The sequence below is a fragment of the Mesoplodon mirus genome (genome assembly GCF_964341445.2).
Source record: "Mesoplodon mirus genome assembly, chromosome: 9".
Classification (NCBI taxonomy): Eukaryota; Metazoa; Chordata; class Mammalia; order Artiodactyla; family Ziphiidae; genus Mesoplodon; species Mesoplodon mirus.
In genome coordinates this window covers 92176529-92197368 of record NC_138985.1, presented here as the reverse complement: position 1 = coordinate 92197368, position 20840 = coordinate 92176529, and the positions used below count along the sequence as shown (strand labels likewise).

Here is a 20840-nt window from a genome sequence, read left to right as displayed (position 1 = left end):
TGACTACTCTAGGTACCTCATATAAGTAGAATCATACAGTATTTGTCCTTTTGTGACTGGCTTTTTTCACCTAACATAATGTCCTCAGGGTTCATCCATGTTGTAGAATGTGTCAGAATGTCATCCCTTTTTAAGGCTGAATAATATTGTGTGTACCACATTTTGTTTACCTATTCATCTGTTGATACACACTTGGGTAGCTTCCACGTTTTGGCTATTGTGAATACTGTTATGAGCCCAGGTGTACAAATATCTGTTGGAGTCCCTGCTTTCAGTTCTTTTGAGTATATCACCAGAAGGGGACTTGCTGGATCATATGGCAATTCTATGTTTTTTTTGAGGAACTGACATACTATTTTCTAGATTTTACAGAATTTTAAGCTCTTGTTTTTGTTTTTTTGTTTTGTTTTGTTTTGGCCGAGCTATGTGGCATGCGGGATCTTAGTCCCCGACCTGGCTCGAATCTGTGCCTCCTACAGTGGAAGCGCGGAGTCTTAACCAGTGGACCGCCAGAGAAGTCCCATAAGCTCTGTTGAACTTAAAAACATTTAATTCTTAGAAAGTTGCGCTTGCTCAGATTACCTCTCCTGTGTTTCCCTAGCTTGTACCCTGGTACTGAAATATTACCAGAGAGTGTTGTACTGTTATATAGGTGAAGTTCCAGAGAGAAGCTTTATTTCTCTTTCCTGGAAGTTCACAGTACTGCTAACGGGGATAATTTTGTAGTGTTTGGCATGCAGGACCCCTTGAAAGTACCGATTTAATTTTCCTCTTTCTGGTTAGACTTCCCAAAATGAAAATATTATGAAATTTGTATTTTTTTTTCTTTTGGTAAGCAATTTTCTGTTAACAGAGTTTACATTATATTTTTTACTTTTTTTTTTCAAGCCCACTGCACTCTTCAGTTTTTCTCCGTCTTAAGTGTTTACTTGTATTTTCTGTCTCAGCCATAGTTAATACCATTTATACAGATGGCCCTAAAGCAGAAGAATACACTTAGAACTAGTCTTAAAAAGGTACATGTTTTTACATAAGCACTCAGAGTTTTCTAACACTATAATGCATTTTTTATTAAACCTTAAGCCAGACAGCTCATATTTCTATACAATTAAGAAGCTTGAATCTTCAGCATTGTGTTAGTGTATGCTTAGTATGTCTGATAATGCTCTCATTCTTCAGGTTTTCATCAGAAACTCAGGAGACCCCAGCGTGCAGTGCTGTAGTCATTTGGTCTTACTGATTCCTTTCATTGAGATCAAGATAGAGTAATGCATATGGGCACTACCATCTTCCAACATTGTCTTGAAGATAAGAGTGTTTGAGTATTTCTCCTGGAATTTGAATAGCTTGATGTTTTTTGTTTTTTTTACAAATTATTTTCAATATATTCACGTATACATTAAAATATAATACAGATCGTCAGGGTAAGGGGTCGTGGGTGAGGATGTGCATGAGTCTGTGCGCTGACAGCACCGCCAAGGAGGAGACCCAGGCTTGAGAATGGGGTCAGGCCTGGCCAGGGTCACAGAAGGGAAGGTCTCAAGGGCCTAAACCTTTGCATGAGATGGCCTCTCCCAACAGCTCACAACCAGGGACTGCTTGTTGTAGGTGGAGCTCATTTTTGTGGCTTTCAGTTGAAATCTGCAGGTTTGAATTCCCCAGGGTGATGTGTCATCAGTAGCACAGCCCTGACAGTCGGGTGGGGAGAGAGGGCCCACGGGATTTCTTCTCCCCAGAGTCTCTCCTACCAGCTTGCCCGCCCTCCCACCCTGGCCCTGAAGATCACTCTAATTCAGTGACCTGTTTGGGTCTGTAAACAGCCCCAAACTTCTGCATGTACTTCTTAATGTACTCCTTGGTTTTGCGTTTCACATTCTCATTGCACTCCAGGTCCTCGGGGTTCTTACAGTACTTCAGCTCCTTATTCATAACGCCGTGAGTCAGCTTGCGAGCTAGGTGTTTGAAATCTTCAGTTGTGGTAATTCTTCCCACTTTGCAGTCAGGTTTCCAGTAAGGGTTCAGGCACTGGACGATGAACTGGGACATCTCTTTTCTGAATACTTGTTTGCTTTTCTTAGCCAGCTCACTGGAGGTGTGTGCTTCTGCTGTCTTAGGCTTTTTTGAGGTCTTCATGGGATTTTCATCATATGTTGGGGTTCCCAGGCCCATCTCAGCTTCATGCTCAAGGCTGGCATCATCTCCTGGGCTTTCCCAAGTAGGAGGATCCCACTGAATCTGCCTTGGGATCACATGGTAGTAGTAAATCTTCCCTTCTGGGTCTCGGGCTGTCTTCCAGTTGGGAGGTAAGACAATGGTGTTTGGTTTGGGAGGAGGTGGGGATGGTAAATCCAGGAGATTATTTGTCACAACCATTTCAGGTGGCTGTAAGGGCTGAGGCTGCCCTGGCACAACTATTGTAGTCATGGCTGTGGCTGGCTGTACCACCACTCCTTGTGGGTGAGTTGTGAAAAGCTGTTGTCCCTGGATGTACTGAAGACTTGGCTGGGCATAACTCTGTACAGTTGGTGGAGTTGTCTGTGAATAGGGTGATGTCACACCATAGACAGTTGGACAAGCCTGTCCTTGATAATCTATGGTTACTTGAGACTGTGCAGGAGAGTACTGCTGCTGTACACTCACGGACTGTTGGTTTGAATCCCAAACCCCATAATTCTGTCCCTGGACTGGGCCTGGGGCTGGCACTGGCAAGACGGTGACTCTGGAGTCTTGGTGTACCACACCATCACTTTGGGCCACATACTGTGAACTGGGGACTTCCACAGGGGCCGCCACATGTGGCACCACTGGCACAGGTGGAGGGGCAGCAAGGGATTCTGTAGAATGTCCCAGCAAGGGCTGAGAATGATCATAAGGAGCAGGAGAACACACAGGATCCATGCTGGGTGTGGGGAGGAGCACCTTTCCAGCATTAGGATTGCTGGGATCCACATAGGCCTGCATGGGATAACCTGGTGGGTAGCCAGCAAAGGGGTGATGAGGGGCATTGTAGCCAAGAGAGTCACAGGGCAGTGGAGACGTCCTTCCCAGGTTCTGCATCTGCTGCTGTTGTTGTTGAGCCTCCCGCTGAGCTACCTCCGGCTCAAGCAACTTTCGACGCTCCTCTGTAGGAAGTTTATTGCGATCTTTAATTCGTCCTTTCTTTTTGGAAGTTGGTGTATCATATCTGTCACCTGGCCTTTTTGTTCCCCGCTCATAGGGAGAAGGTGGTGGTGAGAGGGAGCCCCTTCGTTGCCTTTTCTCTTTATTTTGAGTTTGTTTGTCTGGGTCTCTCTTTCTTGACCTGCTAGGAGTCTTTGGGGCAACTGTTTGATCTCTGAAGCCAACAGCATCCCTTCCTCGTTCAGTTATTGTGCTCTCCTTTTCAGTTTGACTTTTCTTTGGAATTCGATATACCTCCTTTAGGTCTTTCCAACCGTCCAGGAGCTTGGTGGCCAAATCACTTATATCTACTGTTTTATCTGGCTGTTCCTGGCTCCTCTCACTCTCCATATCAGATACCCCCTCCTCTTCATCTTGGGATGGTGTTTGCTCAGCAATAGGTTCGTCTAGTTTTGTGCCATTGCTCTCTTTAGGCTCTATTTCAGTGTCAGCCTCTGGTTCAGATGTGGGTAGCTTAATGGCCTCCACAGCAATTTCACTATCAACTTTAGATTCAGGCAGCTGTTGTATGAGTAGCTGTTGTGACTGTAACTCTTCCTCTTCTTCTACAGGGACGTTTTCTAACTGCTCAGGGTTCTCTTTGCCATCGTTGCCTTCTAGCTTGCTGGTAGCCTCAGAGATCGCACTGTCCATGCTATTTTCACTTATAATTTTAAGTCTGCGGAACATTCGCTTCTTGGGGGTGTCTGTGTCAGCTTCTATGCTCAGCTTGGTGGAAGGATCAGGTGTGTGGAGTGGTATGTGAGCACGTGATGTATTCTCGCTAGAATACCCATCTCCTTCACTCAGCTGAGGGACAGCAGTCTTGGTTTGAGACCAACGTTGAATAATAGGAAGTACTTTGCTTTCCGCCAACATATTTTTAGTAGGAATGGGTAAATGTTCCAAAGTCTTTATAATCTCTTCCTGAAGCTTCTGGTTACTTTCCCGGCCATCACCTAGTTCTGCCATCCAGATCCACAGCAAAGACAGCCCATGATGTTCCAGAAAGGACTTCAGGCAAGACTGTGAATGTGTGTTCTGTATGAGCTTGAGACAGGTAAGTTTCTGTTCCAAAGTTTCAATTGTAACCATTAGCCAGGATAAGCTGAGCACCTGGCTTTTATCAGAGAGACCCTCACCATTCTTCATCAGAGCTTCTAGCTCTCCATCCACCGAGTCCTTCTTCCGAGATCGTTCTTTCTTCATTTTCCCTCCTGCTGCTCTGATGCTGACTCTGTTCTCTCCTCCCAGGTAACCCCGGCAATTAGCCGGCCCACAGAAACATTTCTGCACTTCTTTCTGATAGCCAAGTGTTAGCTCTGAGCCTGAAGGAACCAGTTTGGTGGTAAAAAACCCAACTCTCAGTTGTCCGTTCACAATCCATTTTTGAGCCTCACAGTTTGGCTCACAGCTGTGATTCATGAACCGGGAGCAGTTTCCTTTCTGAGTGGCATCTATTATCTCATCATTCTTCAGGGCCATGAAATAGTGGTGGGTGTTTTTGTTTCGTGCATACTCCTTTACCCGGGCTTTAAACTCTTTATGATCAAGTACCTCTCCACAATATTCCAGGACAAAGGTGTTCGAAGGAAGGTCTTTAGCAGCTCTCAAGCCCCAGCCTTTCTTTTCTGTGAGTATGACTTCCACATCTGCATGCTGTTTTCTTTGAAACCGTCTATTGGAACAATAATCCCCATTTGGACACCGAGAAGAACATTCAATCATGAGGAGACGATTCAGACAATCTTCCCCACATGCTATTTCACCTTGAGCTCTTTCATCTTTAGAAAGAGGTGTACACTGACATTGCATTCGCTTAAAATCCCGATGGGATTTATTCTTCTTTCTTTCTGTTAAATAAACATTTTCTTCAATCAGATCAAAGTAACAAGGCATCTTCCCTTGTTTGGCACGTTCCTTCCACCGCTGTGGGTCCCTGAAGTCCTCCATGACACACGAAGGCCCAACCAATGCTGAGCCTAGAGGCACTGCTGTCTCTCCCTGCTCTACCTCCACTCTAACTTTCTTTCTGTCCTGAAGCTCACCATCACTTTCAGAAGCACTCTCCAATTCCTGTCTCCTGTTTTTAAGAGGCCCTCTATCTTTCATATCATTTTTTTCTAAGTTTTTCGAAAGATCTTTCTTCTCATTCACAGCTAAAGAGTCCTTAATGGAATTGCTGCTTATTTCAGGTGCTTGCACTGACGCCTTGTCCTTCTGAAGGGATAGAAAAAATTTACTGGACTGACTTGAAATGTGAGATCCTCCACGTTGATCCCAGTTCTCCTCCTCTTCACAGTCATCTGTTAAGGAATCTGGTACCTGCCCTTGAATTCGATCATACACAACCCCAGTTTCAGGCGGTCTGCCTGCTGATCTTGGATCCCAGTAGCCATTGCCTTGCCAGTAATTAGGTGTCCCACTATACTGTTCGGCACTTTGCTGATACTTGTGTCCACCACAGGCTCCATAGCTGCTGTCAGGTTGCTGATATGTGGTAGTAGGCTTTTCTTGTTGAGAGAAGTCCCACCCTAGATTTCTGAGCTCTTCTAATGAAGGGAAACCATCCACTCGGGAGATCTCACAAGAAGAAAAATTTGACTCCGTTTTTCCCAGTCTCCCCTCTGGCCTGATAGGGAAACTGGTCTGTTGCCGAGACTTACTTGAAACATCTTCACAATCATCAGAAGAATAAACTGGTAGCTCTTCTTGCTGCCTAGAAGTTATTTTGGCTTTCACTGCTTCCTCAGAATTTGGATGACCTAGAGGGTCAGATTTTATGTCTGTATGACTTGTACTATCAAGCCCATCACTCTGAGGATGAGCAGTTTCAGACAGGTGATTATCTGTCTGTTTTTGGTTGAGCTGTGTAAAAGAAATTTCTGAATTCTTCTCTGTTGCTTTATGAAAGAAGAACTTCTCAGTTTGAGGACAGGCTGAAAAAGAATTCAGAATAATGATAGTAAAGATGATCCAAAATCTTGGCAATAGAATAGACAAAATGCAAGAAACAGTTAACAAGGACCTAGAAGAACTAAAGGTGAATCAAGCAACGATTAGAAACACAATAAGTGAAATTAAAAATACTCTAGATGGGATCAATAGCCGAATAACTGAGGCAGAAGAACGGGTAAGTGACGTGGAAGATAAAATAGTGGAAATAACTACTGCAGAGCAGAAGAAAGAAAAAAGAATGAAAAGAACTGAGGACAGTCTGAGAGACCTCTGGGACAACATTAAACGCACCAACATTCGAATTATAGGGGTTCCAGAAGAAGAAGAGAAAAAGGACTGAGAAAATATTTGAAGAGATTATAGTTGAAAACGTCCCTAATATGGGAAAGGAAATAGTCAAGTCAAGTCCAGGAGGCACAGAGAGTCCCATACAGGATAAATCCAAGGAGAAATACGCCAAGACACATATTAATCCAACTGTCAAAAATTGAATACAAAGAAAACATATTAAAAGCAGCAAGGGAAAAACAACAAATAACACACAAGGGAATCCCCATCAGGTTAACAGCTGACCTTTCATCAGAAACTCTGCAAGCCAGAAGGGAGTGGCAGGACATATTTAAAGTGATGAAGGAGAAAAACCTGCAACCAAGATTACTCTACCCAGCAAGGATCTCATTCAGATTTGATGGAGAAATTAAAACGTTTACAGACAAGCAAAAGCTGAGAGAGTTCAGCAGCACCAAACCAGCTTTACAACAAATGCTAAAGGAACTTCTCCAGGCAAGAAACACAACAGAAGGAAAAGACCTACAATAACGAACCCAAATCAGTTTAGAAAATGGGAATAGGAAGATACATATGGATAATTACCTTAAATGTAAATGGACGAAATGCTCCCACCAAAAGACACAGAGTGGCTGAATGGATACAAAAACAAGACCCATATATATGCTGTGTACAAGAGAGCCACTTCAGACCTAGAGACACATACAGACTGAAAGTAAGGGGATGGAAAAAGATATTCCATGCAAATGGAAACCAAAAGAAAGCTGGAGTAGCAATTCTCATATCAGACAAAATAAACTTTAAAATAAAGACTACTAGAAGAGACAAAGAAGGACACTACATAATGATCAAGGGATCGATCCAAGAAGAAGATATAACAATTGCAAATATGTATGCACCCAACATAGGAGCACCTCAATACATAAGGCAAATACTAACAGCCATAAAAGGGGAAATTGGCAGTAACACATTCATAGTAGGGGACTTTAACACCCCACTTTCACCAGTGGACAGATCATCCAAAATGAAAATAAATAAGGAAACACAAGCTTTAAATGATACATTAAACAAGATGGACTTAATTGATATTTATAGGACATTCCATCCAAAAACAACAGAATACACATTTTTCTCAAGTGCTCATGGTACATTCTCCAGGATAGATCATACCTTGGGTCACAAATCAAGCCTTGGTAAATTTAAGAAAATTGAAATTGTATCAAGTATCTTTTCCGACCACAATGCTATGAGACTAGATATCAGTTAAAGGAAGAGATCTGTAAAAAATACAAACACATGGAGGCTAAACAATACACTACTTAATAACGAAGTGATCACTGAAGAAATCAAAGAGGAAATCAAAAAATACCTAGAAACAAATGACAGTGGAGACACGACGACCCAAAACCTATGGGATGCAGCAAAAGCAGTTCTAAGAGGGAAGTTTATAGCAATACAATCCCACCTTAAGAAACGGGAAACATCTCGAATAAACAACCTAACCTTGCACCTAAAGCAATTAGAGAAAGAAGAACAGAAACACCCCAAAGTTAGCAGAAGGAAAGAAATCATAAAAATCAGATCAGAAATAAATGAAAAAGAAATGAAGGAAACGATAGCAAAGATCAATAAAACTAAAAGCTGGTTCTTTGCGAAGATAAACAAAATTGATAAACCATTAGCCAGACTCATCAAGAAAAAAAGGGAGAAGACTCAAATCAATAGAATTAGAAGTGAAAAAGGAGAAGTAACAACTGACACTGCAGAAATACAAAAGATCATGAGAGATTACCACAAGCAACTCTATGCCAATAAAATGGACAACCTGGAAGAAATGGAGAAATTCTTAGAAATGCACAAGCTGCCAAGGCTGAATCAGGAAGAAATAGAAAATATGAAGAGACCAGTCACAAGCAGTGAAATTGAAACTGTGATAAGAAAAATGTTCCAACAACGAAAACCCAGGACCAGATGGCTTCACAGGCGAATTCTATCAAACATTCAGAGAAGAGCTAACACCTATCCTTCTCAAACTCTTCCAAAATATAGCAGAGGGAGGAACACTCCCAAACTCATTCTACGAGGCCACCATCACCTTGATACCAAAACCAGACAAGGATCTCACAAAGAAAGAAAACTACAGGCCAATATCACTGATGAACAACAAAATACTAGCAAAGAGAATCCAACAGAACATTAAAAGGATCATACACCATGATCAAGTGGGGTTTATTCCAGGAATGCAAGGATTCTTCAATAGATGCAAATCAATCAATGTGATATTAACCTCATATTAACAAATTGAAGGAGAAAAACCATATGATCATCTCAATAGATGCAGAGAAAGCTTTCGACAAAATTCAACACCCATTTATGATAAAAACCCTGCAGAAAGTAGGCATAGAGGGAACTTTCCTCAAGAAAGTAAAGGCCATATATGACAAACCCACAGCCAACATCATCCTCAATGGTGAAAAACTGAAAGCATTTCCACTAAGATCAGGAACAAGACAAGGTTGCCCACTCTCACCACTCTTATTCAACATAGTTTTGGAAGTTTTAGCCACAGCAATCAGAGAAGAAAAGGAAATAAAAGGAATCCAAATTGGAAAAGAAGAAATAAAGCTGTCACTGTTTGCAGATGCCATGATACTATACATAGAGAATCCTAAAGATGCTACCAGAAAACTACTAGAGCTAATCAATGAAATTGGTAAAGTAGCAGGATACAAAATTCATGGCATTCCTATATACTAATGATGAAAAATCTGAAAGTGAAATCAAGAAAACACTCCCACTTACCATTGCAACAAAAAGAATAAAATATCTAGGAATAAACCTACCTAAGGAGACAAAAGACCTGTATGCAGAAAATTATAAGACACCTATGAAAGAAATTAAAGATGATACAAATAGATGGAGAGATATACCATGTTCTTGGATTGGAAGAGTCAACATTGTGAAAATGACTCTACTACCCAAAGCAATCTACAGATTCAATGCAATCCCTATCAAACTACCACTGGCATTTTTCACAGAACAGGAACAAAAAATTTCAGAATTTCTATGGAAACACAAAAGACCCCGAATAGCCAAAGCAATCTTGAGAACGAAAAATGGAGCTGGAGGAATCAGTCGCCCTGACTTCAGACTATACTACAAAGCTACAGTAATCAAGACAGTATGGTAGTGGCACAAAAACAGAAAGATAGATCAATGGAACAGGATAGAAAGCCCAGAGATAAACCCACGCACATATGGTCACCTTATCTTTGATAAAGGAGGCAGGAATGTACAGTGGAGAAAGGACAGCCTCTTCAATAAGTGGTGCTGGGAAAACTGGTCAGGGACATGTAAAAGTATGAGATTAGATCACTCCCTAACACCATACACAAAAATAAGCTCAAAATGGATTAAAGACCTAAATATAAGGCCAGAAACTATCAAACTCTTAGAGGAAAACATAGGCAGAACACTCTATGACATAAATCACAGCAAGATCCTTTTTGACCCACCTCCCAGAGAAATGGAAATAAAAATAAACACATGGGACCTAATGAAACTTAAAAGCTTTTGTACAGCAAAGGAAACCATAAGATGAAAAGACAACCCTCAGAATGGGAGAAAATATTTGCAAATGAAGCAACTGACAAAGGATTAATCTCCAAAATTTATAAGCAGCTCATGCAGCTCAATAACAAAAAAACAACCCAATCCAAAAATGGGCAGAGACCTAAATAGACATTTCTCCACAGAAGATATACAGACTTCCAACAAACACATGAAAGAATGCTCAACATCTTTACTCATTAGAGAAATGCAAATCAAGACTACAATGAGATATCATCTCACACCAGTCAGAATGGCCATCATCAAAAAATCTAGAAACAATAAATGCTGGAGAGGGTGTGGAAAAAAGGGAACACTCCTGCACTGCTGGTGGGAATGTGAATTGGTACAGCCGCTATGGAGAACGGTATGGAGGTTCCTTAAAAAACTACAAATAGAACTACCATATGACCCAGCAATCCCACTACTGGGCATATACCCTGAGAAAACCATAATTCAAAAAGAGACATGTACCAAAATGTTCATAGCAGCCCTATTTACAATAGCCCGGAGATAGAAACAACCTAAGTGTCCATCATCGGATGAATGGATAAAGAAGATGTGGCACATATATACAATGGAATATTACTCAACCATAAAAAGAAATGAAATTGAGCTATTTGTAATGAGGTGGATAGACCTAGAGTCTGTCATACAGAGTGAAGTAAGTCAGAAAGAGAAAGACAAATACTGTATGCTAACACATATATATGGAATTTAAGAAAAAAAATGTCATGAAGAACATAGGGGTAAGACAGGAATAAAGACACAGACCTACTAGAGAATGGACTTGAGGATATGGGGAGGGGGAAGGGTAAGCTGTGACAAAGTGAAAGAGCGGCATGGACATATATACACTACCAAACGTAAGGTAGATAGCTAGTGGGAAGCAGCCGCATAGCACAGGGAGATCAGCTCAGTGCCTTGTGACCGCCTGGAGGGGTGGGATAGGGAGGCTGGGAGGGAGACGCAAAAGGGAGGGGATATGGAAACATATGTATATGTATAACTGATTAAATTTGTTATAAGGCAAAAAATTTAAAAAAATTTAAAAAAAATAAATTAATTAAAAAAAAAAAAAGCTTTTGTACAGCAAAGGAAACCATAAACAAGACGAAAAGACAACCCTCAGAATGGGAGAAAATATTTGCAAATGAAGCAACTGACAAAGGATTAATCTCCAAAATTTATAAGCAGCTCATGCAGCTCAATAACAAAAAAACAACCCAATCCAAAAATGGGCAGAAGACCTAAATAGACATTTCTCCACAGAAGATATACAGACTTCCAACAAACACATGAAAGAATGCTCAACATCTTTAATCATTAGAGAAATGCAAATCAAGACTACAATGAGATATCATCTCACACCAGTCAGAATGGCCATCCTCAAAAAGTCTAGAAACAATAAATGCTGGAGAGGGTGTGGGAAAAAGGGAACCCTCTTGCACTGCTGGTGGGAATGTGAATTGGTACAGCCACTATGGAGAACAGTATGGAGGTTCCTTAACAAACTAAAAATAGAACTACCATATGACCCAGCAATCCCACTACTGGGCATATACCCTGAGAAAACCATAATTCAAAAAGAGTCATGTACCAAAATGTTCATAGCAGCCCTATTTACAATAGCCCGGAGATGGAAACAACCTAAATGTCCATCATCAGATGAATGGATAAAGAAGATGTGGCACATATATACAATGGAATATTACTCAGCCATAAAAAGAAATGAAATTGAGCTATTTGTAATGAGGTGGATAGACCTAGAGTCTGTCATGCAGAGTGAAGTAAGTCAGAAAGAGAAAGAGAAATACCGTATGCTAACACAAATATATGGAATTTAATAAGAAAAAAAATGTCATGGGCCTCCCTGGTGGCGCAGTGGTTGAGAGTCCGCCTGCCGATGCAGGGGATGCGGGTTCGTGCCCCGGTCTGGGAGGATCCCATATGCCGCGGAGCGGCTGGGCCCGTGAGCCATGGCTGCTGAGCCTGCGCGTCCGGATCCTGTGCTCCGCAACGGGAGAGGCCACAACAGTGAGAGGCCCGCATACCACAAAAAAAAAAAAAAAAAAAAAAAAATGTCATGAAGAACCTAGGGGTAAGACAGTAATAAAGACTCTGACCTACTAGAGAATGGACTTGAGGATATGGGGCGGGGGAAGGGTAAGCTGTTACAAAGCGAAAGAGAGGCATGGACATATATACACTACCAAATGTAAGGTAGATAGCTAGTGGGAAGCAGCCGCATAGCACAGGGAGATCAGCTCAGTGCTTTGTGACCACCTAGAAGGGTAGGATAGGGAGGGTGGGAGGGAGATGCAAGAGGGAGGGGATATGGGAACATATGTATATGTATAACTGATTCATTTTGTTATAAAGCAGAAACTAACACACCATTGTTAAGCAATTATACTCCAATAAAGATGTAAAAAAAAAACAAAACTGTCACGTTTAGAAGTGCAAAATGTTGCCAAATCAGATCCTGCCCCAGGAGATCCGTTGATATTAAATTCTGTGGGACAATAACTTCTTAATTGATCATTCTTCACTTTACATAAAGAGTCTAATTCCTTAATACTGTCATGGCTATCATGTCCTATAAATTCAGGCTTAAAAACATGTGATTCATCTAGCTTTTTAAAAGTAGGTGAATGATTTAATCGATTTGTTGGAGATGGAGACCCAATGTTCTCTCTTTCAGGAACTTTACTAATCATTCTTAATTCACTACCTTTTGAACAAGGAGTCTGTAAACTGAAAGAATGAGACTGTTTGATTTCCTCATTCAATTCTGCACAACAGAAAGAATTTTTAAATTGATCAGACTTAGGTGCAGATTTTGAAAGGGGCAGATTTATAACGGGAAGCAGTGTTACCATGCTTGGAATATGATGACCCCCGTCGGAATCCCAGTTGATTCGTGGGAGGAGAACATCTTTTCATTGCTCCATTTTCTGAAGTCCTTTTGGATTCTCTTTCTAATTTTGAAGAACACTTTCCTCTCTTCCCCATCTAGAGAGTCTCTAAGTAAGAATGAGATGATGTGCGCCTTGAATATGTCTTCTTATACTCATCTAGTGAATCAGAACTTTCTCTTGCCCTGTTATCTGTATATGGCCGAGAATAGCGTGCCCTCTCTCTATAAGGGGAGCGCCTATGGTAACGACCATCAGAGTCATAATAATGGGATTATGACAGATTAGGATGAACTAGTTCTGTCAGGTCTAGAACGAGACGTTCTTCCCTGCGTCGGCAGCTGCTTCATCGGGAGCGGCTGGAGACGGCGACGCGAGCCCCTCCCCGCGGCAGGGCGACGGGAGGGAGGGGAGGGGAGGGGAGGGGAGGAGGCCGCCGGTGCGGCGGCGGCGGCGGCGGCGGAGGCGGAATGGTCGGCGGCGGCTTGGGCCGCGTCGGGGCAGGGGCGGCCCGCGTCGCTTGCTTGTTCCTTCGCTCGCTCCCTCCCTCCCTCCCTCCCTTCCTTCCTTCCTTCCTCCGGCGCCCGCCCGCCGCTCTCTCCCCCACACACTCAGCAGCTTATGATGTTTTAAAGAATTACTTTTAGCCAGGAATCTCTTTCCTCCCATAAGGGAAATAATATCTCCCTTTTAATTATCTATTCAGTTATTATGGGGATGGCTGTGAAAATGTAAATTGGCTGAACTTATCTCTATAAATGAGCTTTTTTGCTTCTAGAAAACTTGTTTATGCATACATGGGTAGTCTGGTTCTGGGAGCTTGCTTGGGGCTTTATGATTATTTTTCACTTACACTCTGCTTTTGGAGTTGGGAGTTGTTTACTCATCACTGCTGTGGTGAAGATATTAGCTAAGTTTCACTTCACCATGGTTTCTGTATTTCAGACCATCTTGCAAAACAAATTATTTTGAAAGATAACAATTTTAGGTAGTGATGGTTTTCTTTTGAGATCTAGAGCTTATATATTTCCTAATATCCATTCATATCATTTTCTCTCCTTGCTGTTTAAGAAAACCATCAGAAAGTAACTTGTGACAGACCTAGCAATTTATCTTAAATTTGTAAAATTTTCATAAAGGATTAGATACAAAAACGTAAGATAGTTGACTGACAAAAAATTCCTTTCTCTTTTTCAGGTTAATAAGACTAGTTTGTTCTTTACCCGTCTCATGAAAATGACTTTTTCTTGATTTGGGAAATTCTGATTTTCTAGCTCTATACCATATTGGTACAAGGCATGTGTCTATAATGTTGCAGTGTCTGATTGACTGCTTTTTAGGGGTTCTTTTTACTGTGCTCTTGCCTGGTCTGCTCCTCCTTCCAGTATACTATAAATCTTTATTTAATAGGTGTATTATTCACTAATTGAAATGTTTTTTAAAAGTACAGCAGTCGTACACATTTATTCTTACTTATCAAATTTCATTGAAATATTTGTATTTCCAGAACATAATTTTCTATTTGCCAGAGCTCTCCTGTTTTCAGTGAAGTATTTTTAAGTAATGCTGCTTAATTTGAGGAGTTTTTGTATAGGATTAACTAGCAGCTCTAATCTGCTTCTGATTCTTGGCAGCTGATGAATCCTTAGCCCCCCCCCCATTTGGGTGTGTACTTGCAATGTTAAGGGTCTGCTCAGTGATTTCCATTGATTAGGCAGTTTTAGAACTGTTAGTGTAGAAGTGAGTCTTGGAGCAGTCGTGACCGTTATAGAAAAAAGGGCAAGTACTTTTAGGATCTGCTGTGAAGTATAATGAAAGACTTAGAGCATGTTAGTGAAAGGATTGCTGGGCCATAGCCTGCTTCATATTCATCACATAGTCATGGAAATATCTTTTGAAAAGACTGATAGTAAAGGCCTGTTCTGCTACTGCTTTGTGAAATGGAAGATCGGAATTAGTTGCTTAAATGGAAAATGTTCTCTTGTTGCAGCCTCTTTGAAATGTGCTGCTAGTGGGAGCTGCAGCTTCCTCCTGCTGACTCTGAGCCCCAGGCTTCGGTTGAGATGGTCCTTTCAGAAATGTGGAGCTTAGTCCAAGCCTGGATTTCAGTGGGTAGCACCTGGCATCTGTGGCTAGAAAGTCCTATGAAGTGTAAGTGCTTTACTCTCTCCTTGTAAAGAATCCCTTTTCCTTTCTTCTTTCTGCAGCTTAGCGGAGGGGAAGAACAGTGAGCAATGTAGTGTAGTGTCTGAGGTATCAGGATTTGGTTGCATTTTCTTAATGATTCAGTGATCAAAACAGGATTACTTGTTTTTTGGATGCCAACAATTCTTAAACCCTCCTGGAATTCAAAATAAAGGGACAGATTATGACCCCTTAATATATAGTACTGGCAGTATCATCCTGGGTAATTTTTCACTGACAGTTTACTTAGACTGTGATATTCAAGTTTCCCAGGTTTCTCTAGAGGTCAGTTTTGTATTTCGTTCTTGTTCCAAAAGACACATATTTGAAAGGAGAGGCACAATTGACCAGTGGGTGAGGCCGCATCAAGATCAATAAGGACGCTTGAAATGAGAAGACAGTTCTTTTGTCACTTCGGTTCTACTGGACACATTTACACAAGGAGCAGTATGGGAAGTTTCCTGAGACCAGTTCCTCATAGAATTGTCCTAGGAAATACATATAGCTGCCATCTATATTTTAGTTTAGTTAAAAAACAGAAAACTATGATAACATAATGAGCGTTAGAAGATGCCAAGTTTATATTTGGTTTAGTTGCCTGGGGTTAACTGCTATTCTCCTTTTTTTTTTTTTTTTTTTTCTATTTCAGAAATACTGGTAATATTTTAAAGTAGGGTCATTCCAGAAAAGACTCCCATTTTGGGGAGACTTTAAGTTTCCCTTCACTGAAATTTTTCTGAGATTCTTAAATCTTCCGATTTGGGCTAGGAAAATATTGAGATTCTTCTCATTGCTAAAGCAAAATGTATGTTTAAAACAAAACAGAACCAGGGCTCCAGCTGGGTAAGGCACGCAAAGTTCTACAAATGAGGACTCTGAATGAAAAAGGTCCTTTCAGGGCCTTTGTTTTCTTTATCTGTAAACTGGTTTGCTTGTTTTTTCTTGCCCTTTCTCTCTCTAAACATTGTGGATTCTGTTATTATAGCTTACTCCCAATCCAGTAAGTATCTCAGCTACCTAGTAAAAGAATGGGCTTCATGTTTGGGAAAACAAAGAGGTGTTATAGATTTATGAGATGATAGTATCTTGTCATTTTGCTTCATATTTAATAATTTAATATATATTTGTTTAAATGGCTCTACGGCCAGGAGATTTTGAGAGAGGCAGAAATAATTAAGGTTGTTCTTTACTTTTTTTTTTTTTTTTTTTTTTTTTTGCTGTACGCGGGCCTCTCACTGTTGTGGCCTCTCCGGTTGCGGAGCACAGGCTCCGGATGCGCAGGCTCAGCAGCCATGGCTCACGGGCCCAGCCACTTCGCAGCAGCATGTGGGATCCTCCCGGACCGGGGCACGAACCCGTGTCCCCTGCATCGGCAGGCGGACTCTCAACCACTGCGCCACCAGCGAAGCCCCTGTTCTTTACTTTTGAAGAGCTTACAGTCTATTAAAAAAGATGAACAAAGGCCCAAATAATTACAATATAAAGTTCTACAATTGAGCTGTTACAGTCAAGGGTACCTTGGTAGTAAGGAAAAAGGATTACTCCTCCAATATTTTCTCTGTATTTCTGGCTTTCAGGAGTTTGAATATGATGTGTTTAGCTTTTGTTTGTTTGTTTGGGGGAGTGGGGGACAGTAACATTCTCTGTTGCCCTTGTCTACTGTAGTCTTTAGCAGTTCCAGTGTCCAGTGTTCTCATTGGTGGGGCTTTCTCAGTGATTCTGTCCTCCCCTGTGGCATTGATGCTCTGCCTTGCATCTGGCAGATCTTGTGCAGGATAAATTTGTTTTGCCCTTCCTTCAGTGGCAGGAGACCTCTGTGGTGTTATTGTTATAGTATCATGGGCTCAAGACAGTTTTATGCCCTGTCCTGTAGGGGTAGAGGTGTTTTTCTTTTACCCTTACTGCAACAGCAATGGGCCTTACTTAACCTATAAGCCTTGAGGGTAACATCATTTGCTGCCCTTCCCATACCAGTTAAGGCTTTTGTTCAGTAAGGGAGAAGGGCCTAGTCAGAGCTTTTTGTGTCCTTTCTGCTATTGTGGCTACTCCTGTCCTCCAAGACTGTACCACCAAAGAGGTTTTCTCTGGTCTCCTGCCCTACCCCCATTCTTTCTCCTGAGTATTTGGTGGAGTTGTGTGGATAAGAGCCTGTAGGTGGTCGTGAATTCCCCTTGTGTCCAAGAGTCCCATGGGTTTTATATGTACATACTAACCCACACATATACAATTTTTTTATCAATTTGTTAATAATTTTAATTGAATTTTTATTACCTGGTCGTCTGGTGCCCCATATCTCTTTTCTTTGTTCTGCCACAGATGAGCCAACACTTGGTGAGGTCTCTTTAAATTTCAGTCTACTTGGTTGTCCTGGGACCTCAGCTTTCTGCTGCTTTTAAGAAAAGTTACTTTGTAGTTTATTTGCTTTTATTTATTAACTCCAAAACAATGTTCTTTTCCACTTTCTGCATCTTAGAGAATGTGAAATTCCTCTCAGGTATATAGATTCATTTATTTTAAACCCTACAAGATATTGTTGCTTTATATAGTCGGTGTTCACAGAGATTTACTTACGTACTTAGCCTTTCCATTACTCTTCATTCCTTCCTGATTTCCATATTTCTATCCAGAATTATTTTCATTCTGCTTGAAGAACACCCTTTAGTATTTTCTTCTTTGTTCTATTGGTAATGAACTCTCTCCTTTTATTTTTTTTCTTTTGGCCCCGAAGTGTCTTAATTTTGTTGCATTTTGGAAGGATTTTTTGCCGGGTATAAGTAACCAATTGACAATTATTTTCTTCCAGTACTTTGAAGATATTTGGTTCCCATTTTTTATTTTGGCAAGTCAGCTATCAGTCTAATTGTTCCTTTAAAGGTAATACATGATTTTCCTCTTGCCTTTAAGATTTTCCGTTTTGTCTTTAGCAGTATTTTAGCAGTGTTATTTGATATGCTTAGGTCTGGTTTTTCTATCCTTAAGGTTTACAGAGTTTCTTAAACTGTGGCTTGGTGTCTTATCAGTTTGGAAATTCCTCAGCCATTATGTTTAAATAGTGTCCCATTTTTTTCTTTTCCTTCTGAGATTTCGGTCATGTTTGTTAGACTTTTTCACTATGTCCCATATGTCACTTGCATTCTTCCTATTCCTTTTTTTTTTTTTTGCTGTACGCGGGCCTCTCACTGTTGTGGCCTCTCCCGTTGCGGAGCACAGGCTCCAGACGCGCAGGCTCAGCGACCATGGCTCACGGGTCCAGCCGCTCCGCGGCATGTGGGATCTTCACGGACCGGGGCACGAACCCGTGTCCCCTGCATCAGCAGGCAAACTCTCAACCACTGCGCCACCAGGGAAGCCCATTCTTCCTATTCTTTACCTTTATTCTGTTTTGAGTTTGTGCTTCAGGTCTTATTTTCTGTTGACCTATTCTCTAGCATAGTAATCTTTTCTTCAGTTGTCTGATTGCTATTCAACCCTTCCATTTGGGTCTTAATTTCAGTTACTGTATTTTTCAGTTCTAGAATTTCCCTTTGATTCTTCTTTTTTTTTAGATTCCATTTCTTAATGCAAATTCCAATTTGTCTTCTAATTTCTTGAATACGTTAATCAGCTATTTAATTTTTCCCAATTGTTTATTTTGAAAAATTCATAACTTGAAAGAATTGTGTAGTGAACACTGATTCATGATAAGCCCTTCTCAAATTGCCTGTTCCCATTTGCTTTCTCTCTTTTTTCTTTCTTTCTCTCCCTTTTGGAACCTTTTGGAAGTAAATTGCAGATTTTATAATGCTGTACCCCTAAACATTTTGATGTATAGCTCCTAAGAACAAAGACATTCTACTAAACTAAAACCATTGTCACATTAAAGAAATTTAACATTGATATACAATAATATTATCTAATACACAGTCCATATTCTAATTTCCTAGTTGTTGCAGTTACAGATTTCTAGCTTTTTTTTTTTTTTTTTTTTTTTGGTACGCGGGCCTCTCACTGTTGTGTCCTCTCCTGTTGCGGAGCACAGTCTCCGGACGTGCAGGCCCAGCAGCCATGGCTTACGGGCCTAGCCCCTCCGCGGCATGTGGGATCTTCCCGGACCAGGGCACAACCCATGTCCCCTGCATTGGCAGGCGGACTCTCAACCACTGCGCCACCAGGGAAGCCCCAGATTTCTGGCTTTCTAAAAATTTTACTTTCCCTAATCCAGGCTCGAAACAAGGATAATGCATTGCTTTTAGGTGTTTTGTCACTTTAGTTTCCTGGGTTTTTTTTTTTTTTTTCCTTTTAGGATAGTGACATTAAAAAACAAATCCAGGCCCATTTTGTCTTTGTTTTTAATATGACCCACTCGCTATTTTGCTTTGTCTGGTTGTTTCCTCATGATTGTGTTCAACTTAAACAGTTTTTGGAAGAATACTACATGAACGAAAAATTGCTGTTTTCAGTGAATCACATCAAGAATCACTTAAAATGTGTTTGTCCCATTATTGGTGATGTTAAGTTTTATCATTTTGGTTGAGACATCACAGTTATTTTAGTCCTCATCTGATAACTCCGTTATCTAGATAGGTTATTTTCTATTGTCTGTTTCCACCCCCAACCCTCCCTTTTTTGCTTTCGTTTGATAAATACTGGATATATTGTTTATGGAAAGTTGAAGAGGTAATAAATGATGTTTTTCCCCTGAGGTAATTTCTTTTGCTTCTGGCAGGTCTTTATGATAAGCCCAGATCCCTTTAGTTTGTGAAGGGATTGAGCAGATTCTAAACTGTGTGTTTCTTTTTTGTAAAATATACATGACATCAAATTTACCATTGTAACTATTTTAAAGTGTACAACTCAGTGAGAGTAAGTATATTCATGTTGTTTTATGACCACCAACACAAGCAACCTCCAGAATATTTTTATCTTCTACAAGTAAAACTTTGTACCCATTAAATGATAACGCTGCCCATTCTCCCTCCCATCAACCCTTGGCAACCAAAATTCTACCTTTGTCTCTATGAATTTGACTACTGCAGGTACCTCATGTAAGTGGAATCATACAGTATTTGTCCTTTTGTGTCAAGCTTATTTTACTAAGCATAATGTCCTCAAAATTCATCCATGTTATGGCATGTAATGGTACTTCCTTCCTTTTTAAGGCTGAATAATAGTCCACTGTATGTATATGCCACATTTTGTTTATCCATTCTTCTGTCAATGAACATTTGAGTTGTTTTCAACTTTTGGTTATTGTGAAATATGCTGCTATGAACATTGGTGTATAAATATCTGTTTGAGTCCCTGCTTTTGATTGTTTTGGCTATATACCCAAAAGTGGAATTGCTGCATTATGTGGTAATTTTATTTTTAATTTTTTTGAGGAACTGCCATACTATTTTCCATATTGGCTGTACTATTTTACATTCCCACTAGCAATGTGCATTGTTACAATTTCTCTACAACCTCATCAACACTTGGTTTTTTTGTTTGTTTGTTTGTTTTGTTTTGTTTGTTTTGGCCACATTGCAGCCTGTGGGATCTTAGTTCCCTGACCAGGAATCAAACCCATGCCCCCTGCAGTGGAAGTGCAGAGTCTCAACTGCTGGACTGCCAGGGAAGTCCCTGCCTATTGTTTTTTAATTATTTTATTTTATTTATTTTATTTATTTTATTTTATGCTACATTGGGTCTTCATTGCTACACACAGGCTTTCTCTAGCTGCAGTGAGTGGGGGCTACTCTTCAT

At 40.7% G+C, this 20840-nt stretch overlaps 2 protein-coding genes and 1 pseudogene across 3 annotated transcripts in view; 1 reads left to right on the top strand and 2 right to left on the bottom strand.

The window, feature by feature from the left end:
* The window catches only part of TNPO3 (transportin 3), a 322931-nt gene that overhangs the window by 237363 nt on the left and 64728 nt on the right, over nt 1–20840 (top strand). The window lies entirely within an intron of this gene.
* Nucleotides 1783–6207, bottom strand: LOC309810763 (histone-lysine N-methyltransferase SETD2-like; the record flags this gene model as incomplete). The annotated part of the gene is made up of 1 exon (XM_082632979.1): nt 1783–6207. A coding segment is annotated over one exon (4425 nt), but the record flags the coding sequence as incomplete, so codon positions are not given.
* LOC309810577 (histone-lysine N-methyltransferase SETD2-like) lies at nt 12352–13200 on the bottom strand (annotated as a pseudogene). The gene has a single exon. The product of its transcript is annotated as a histone-lysine N-methyltransferase SETD2-like (transcript).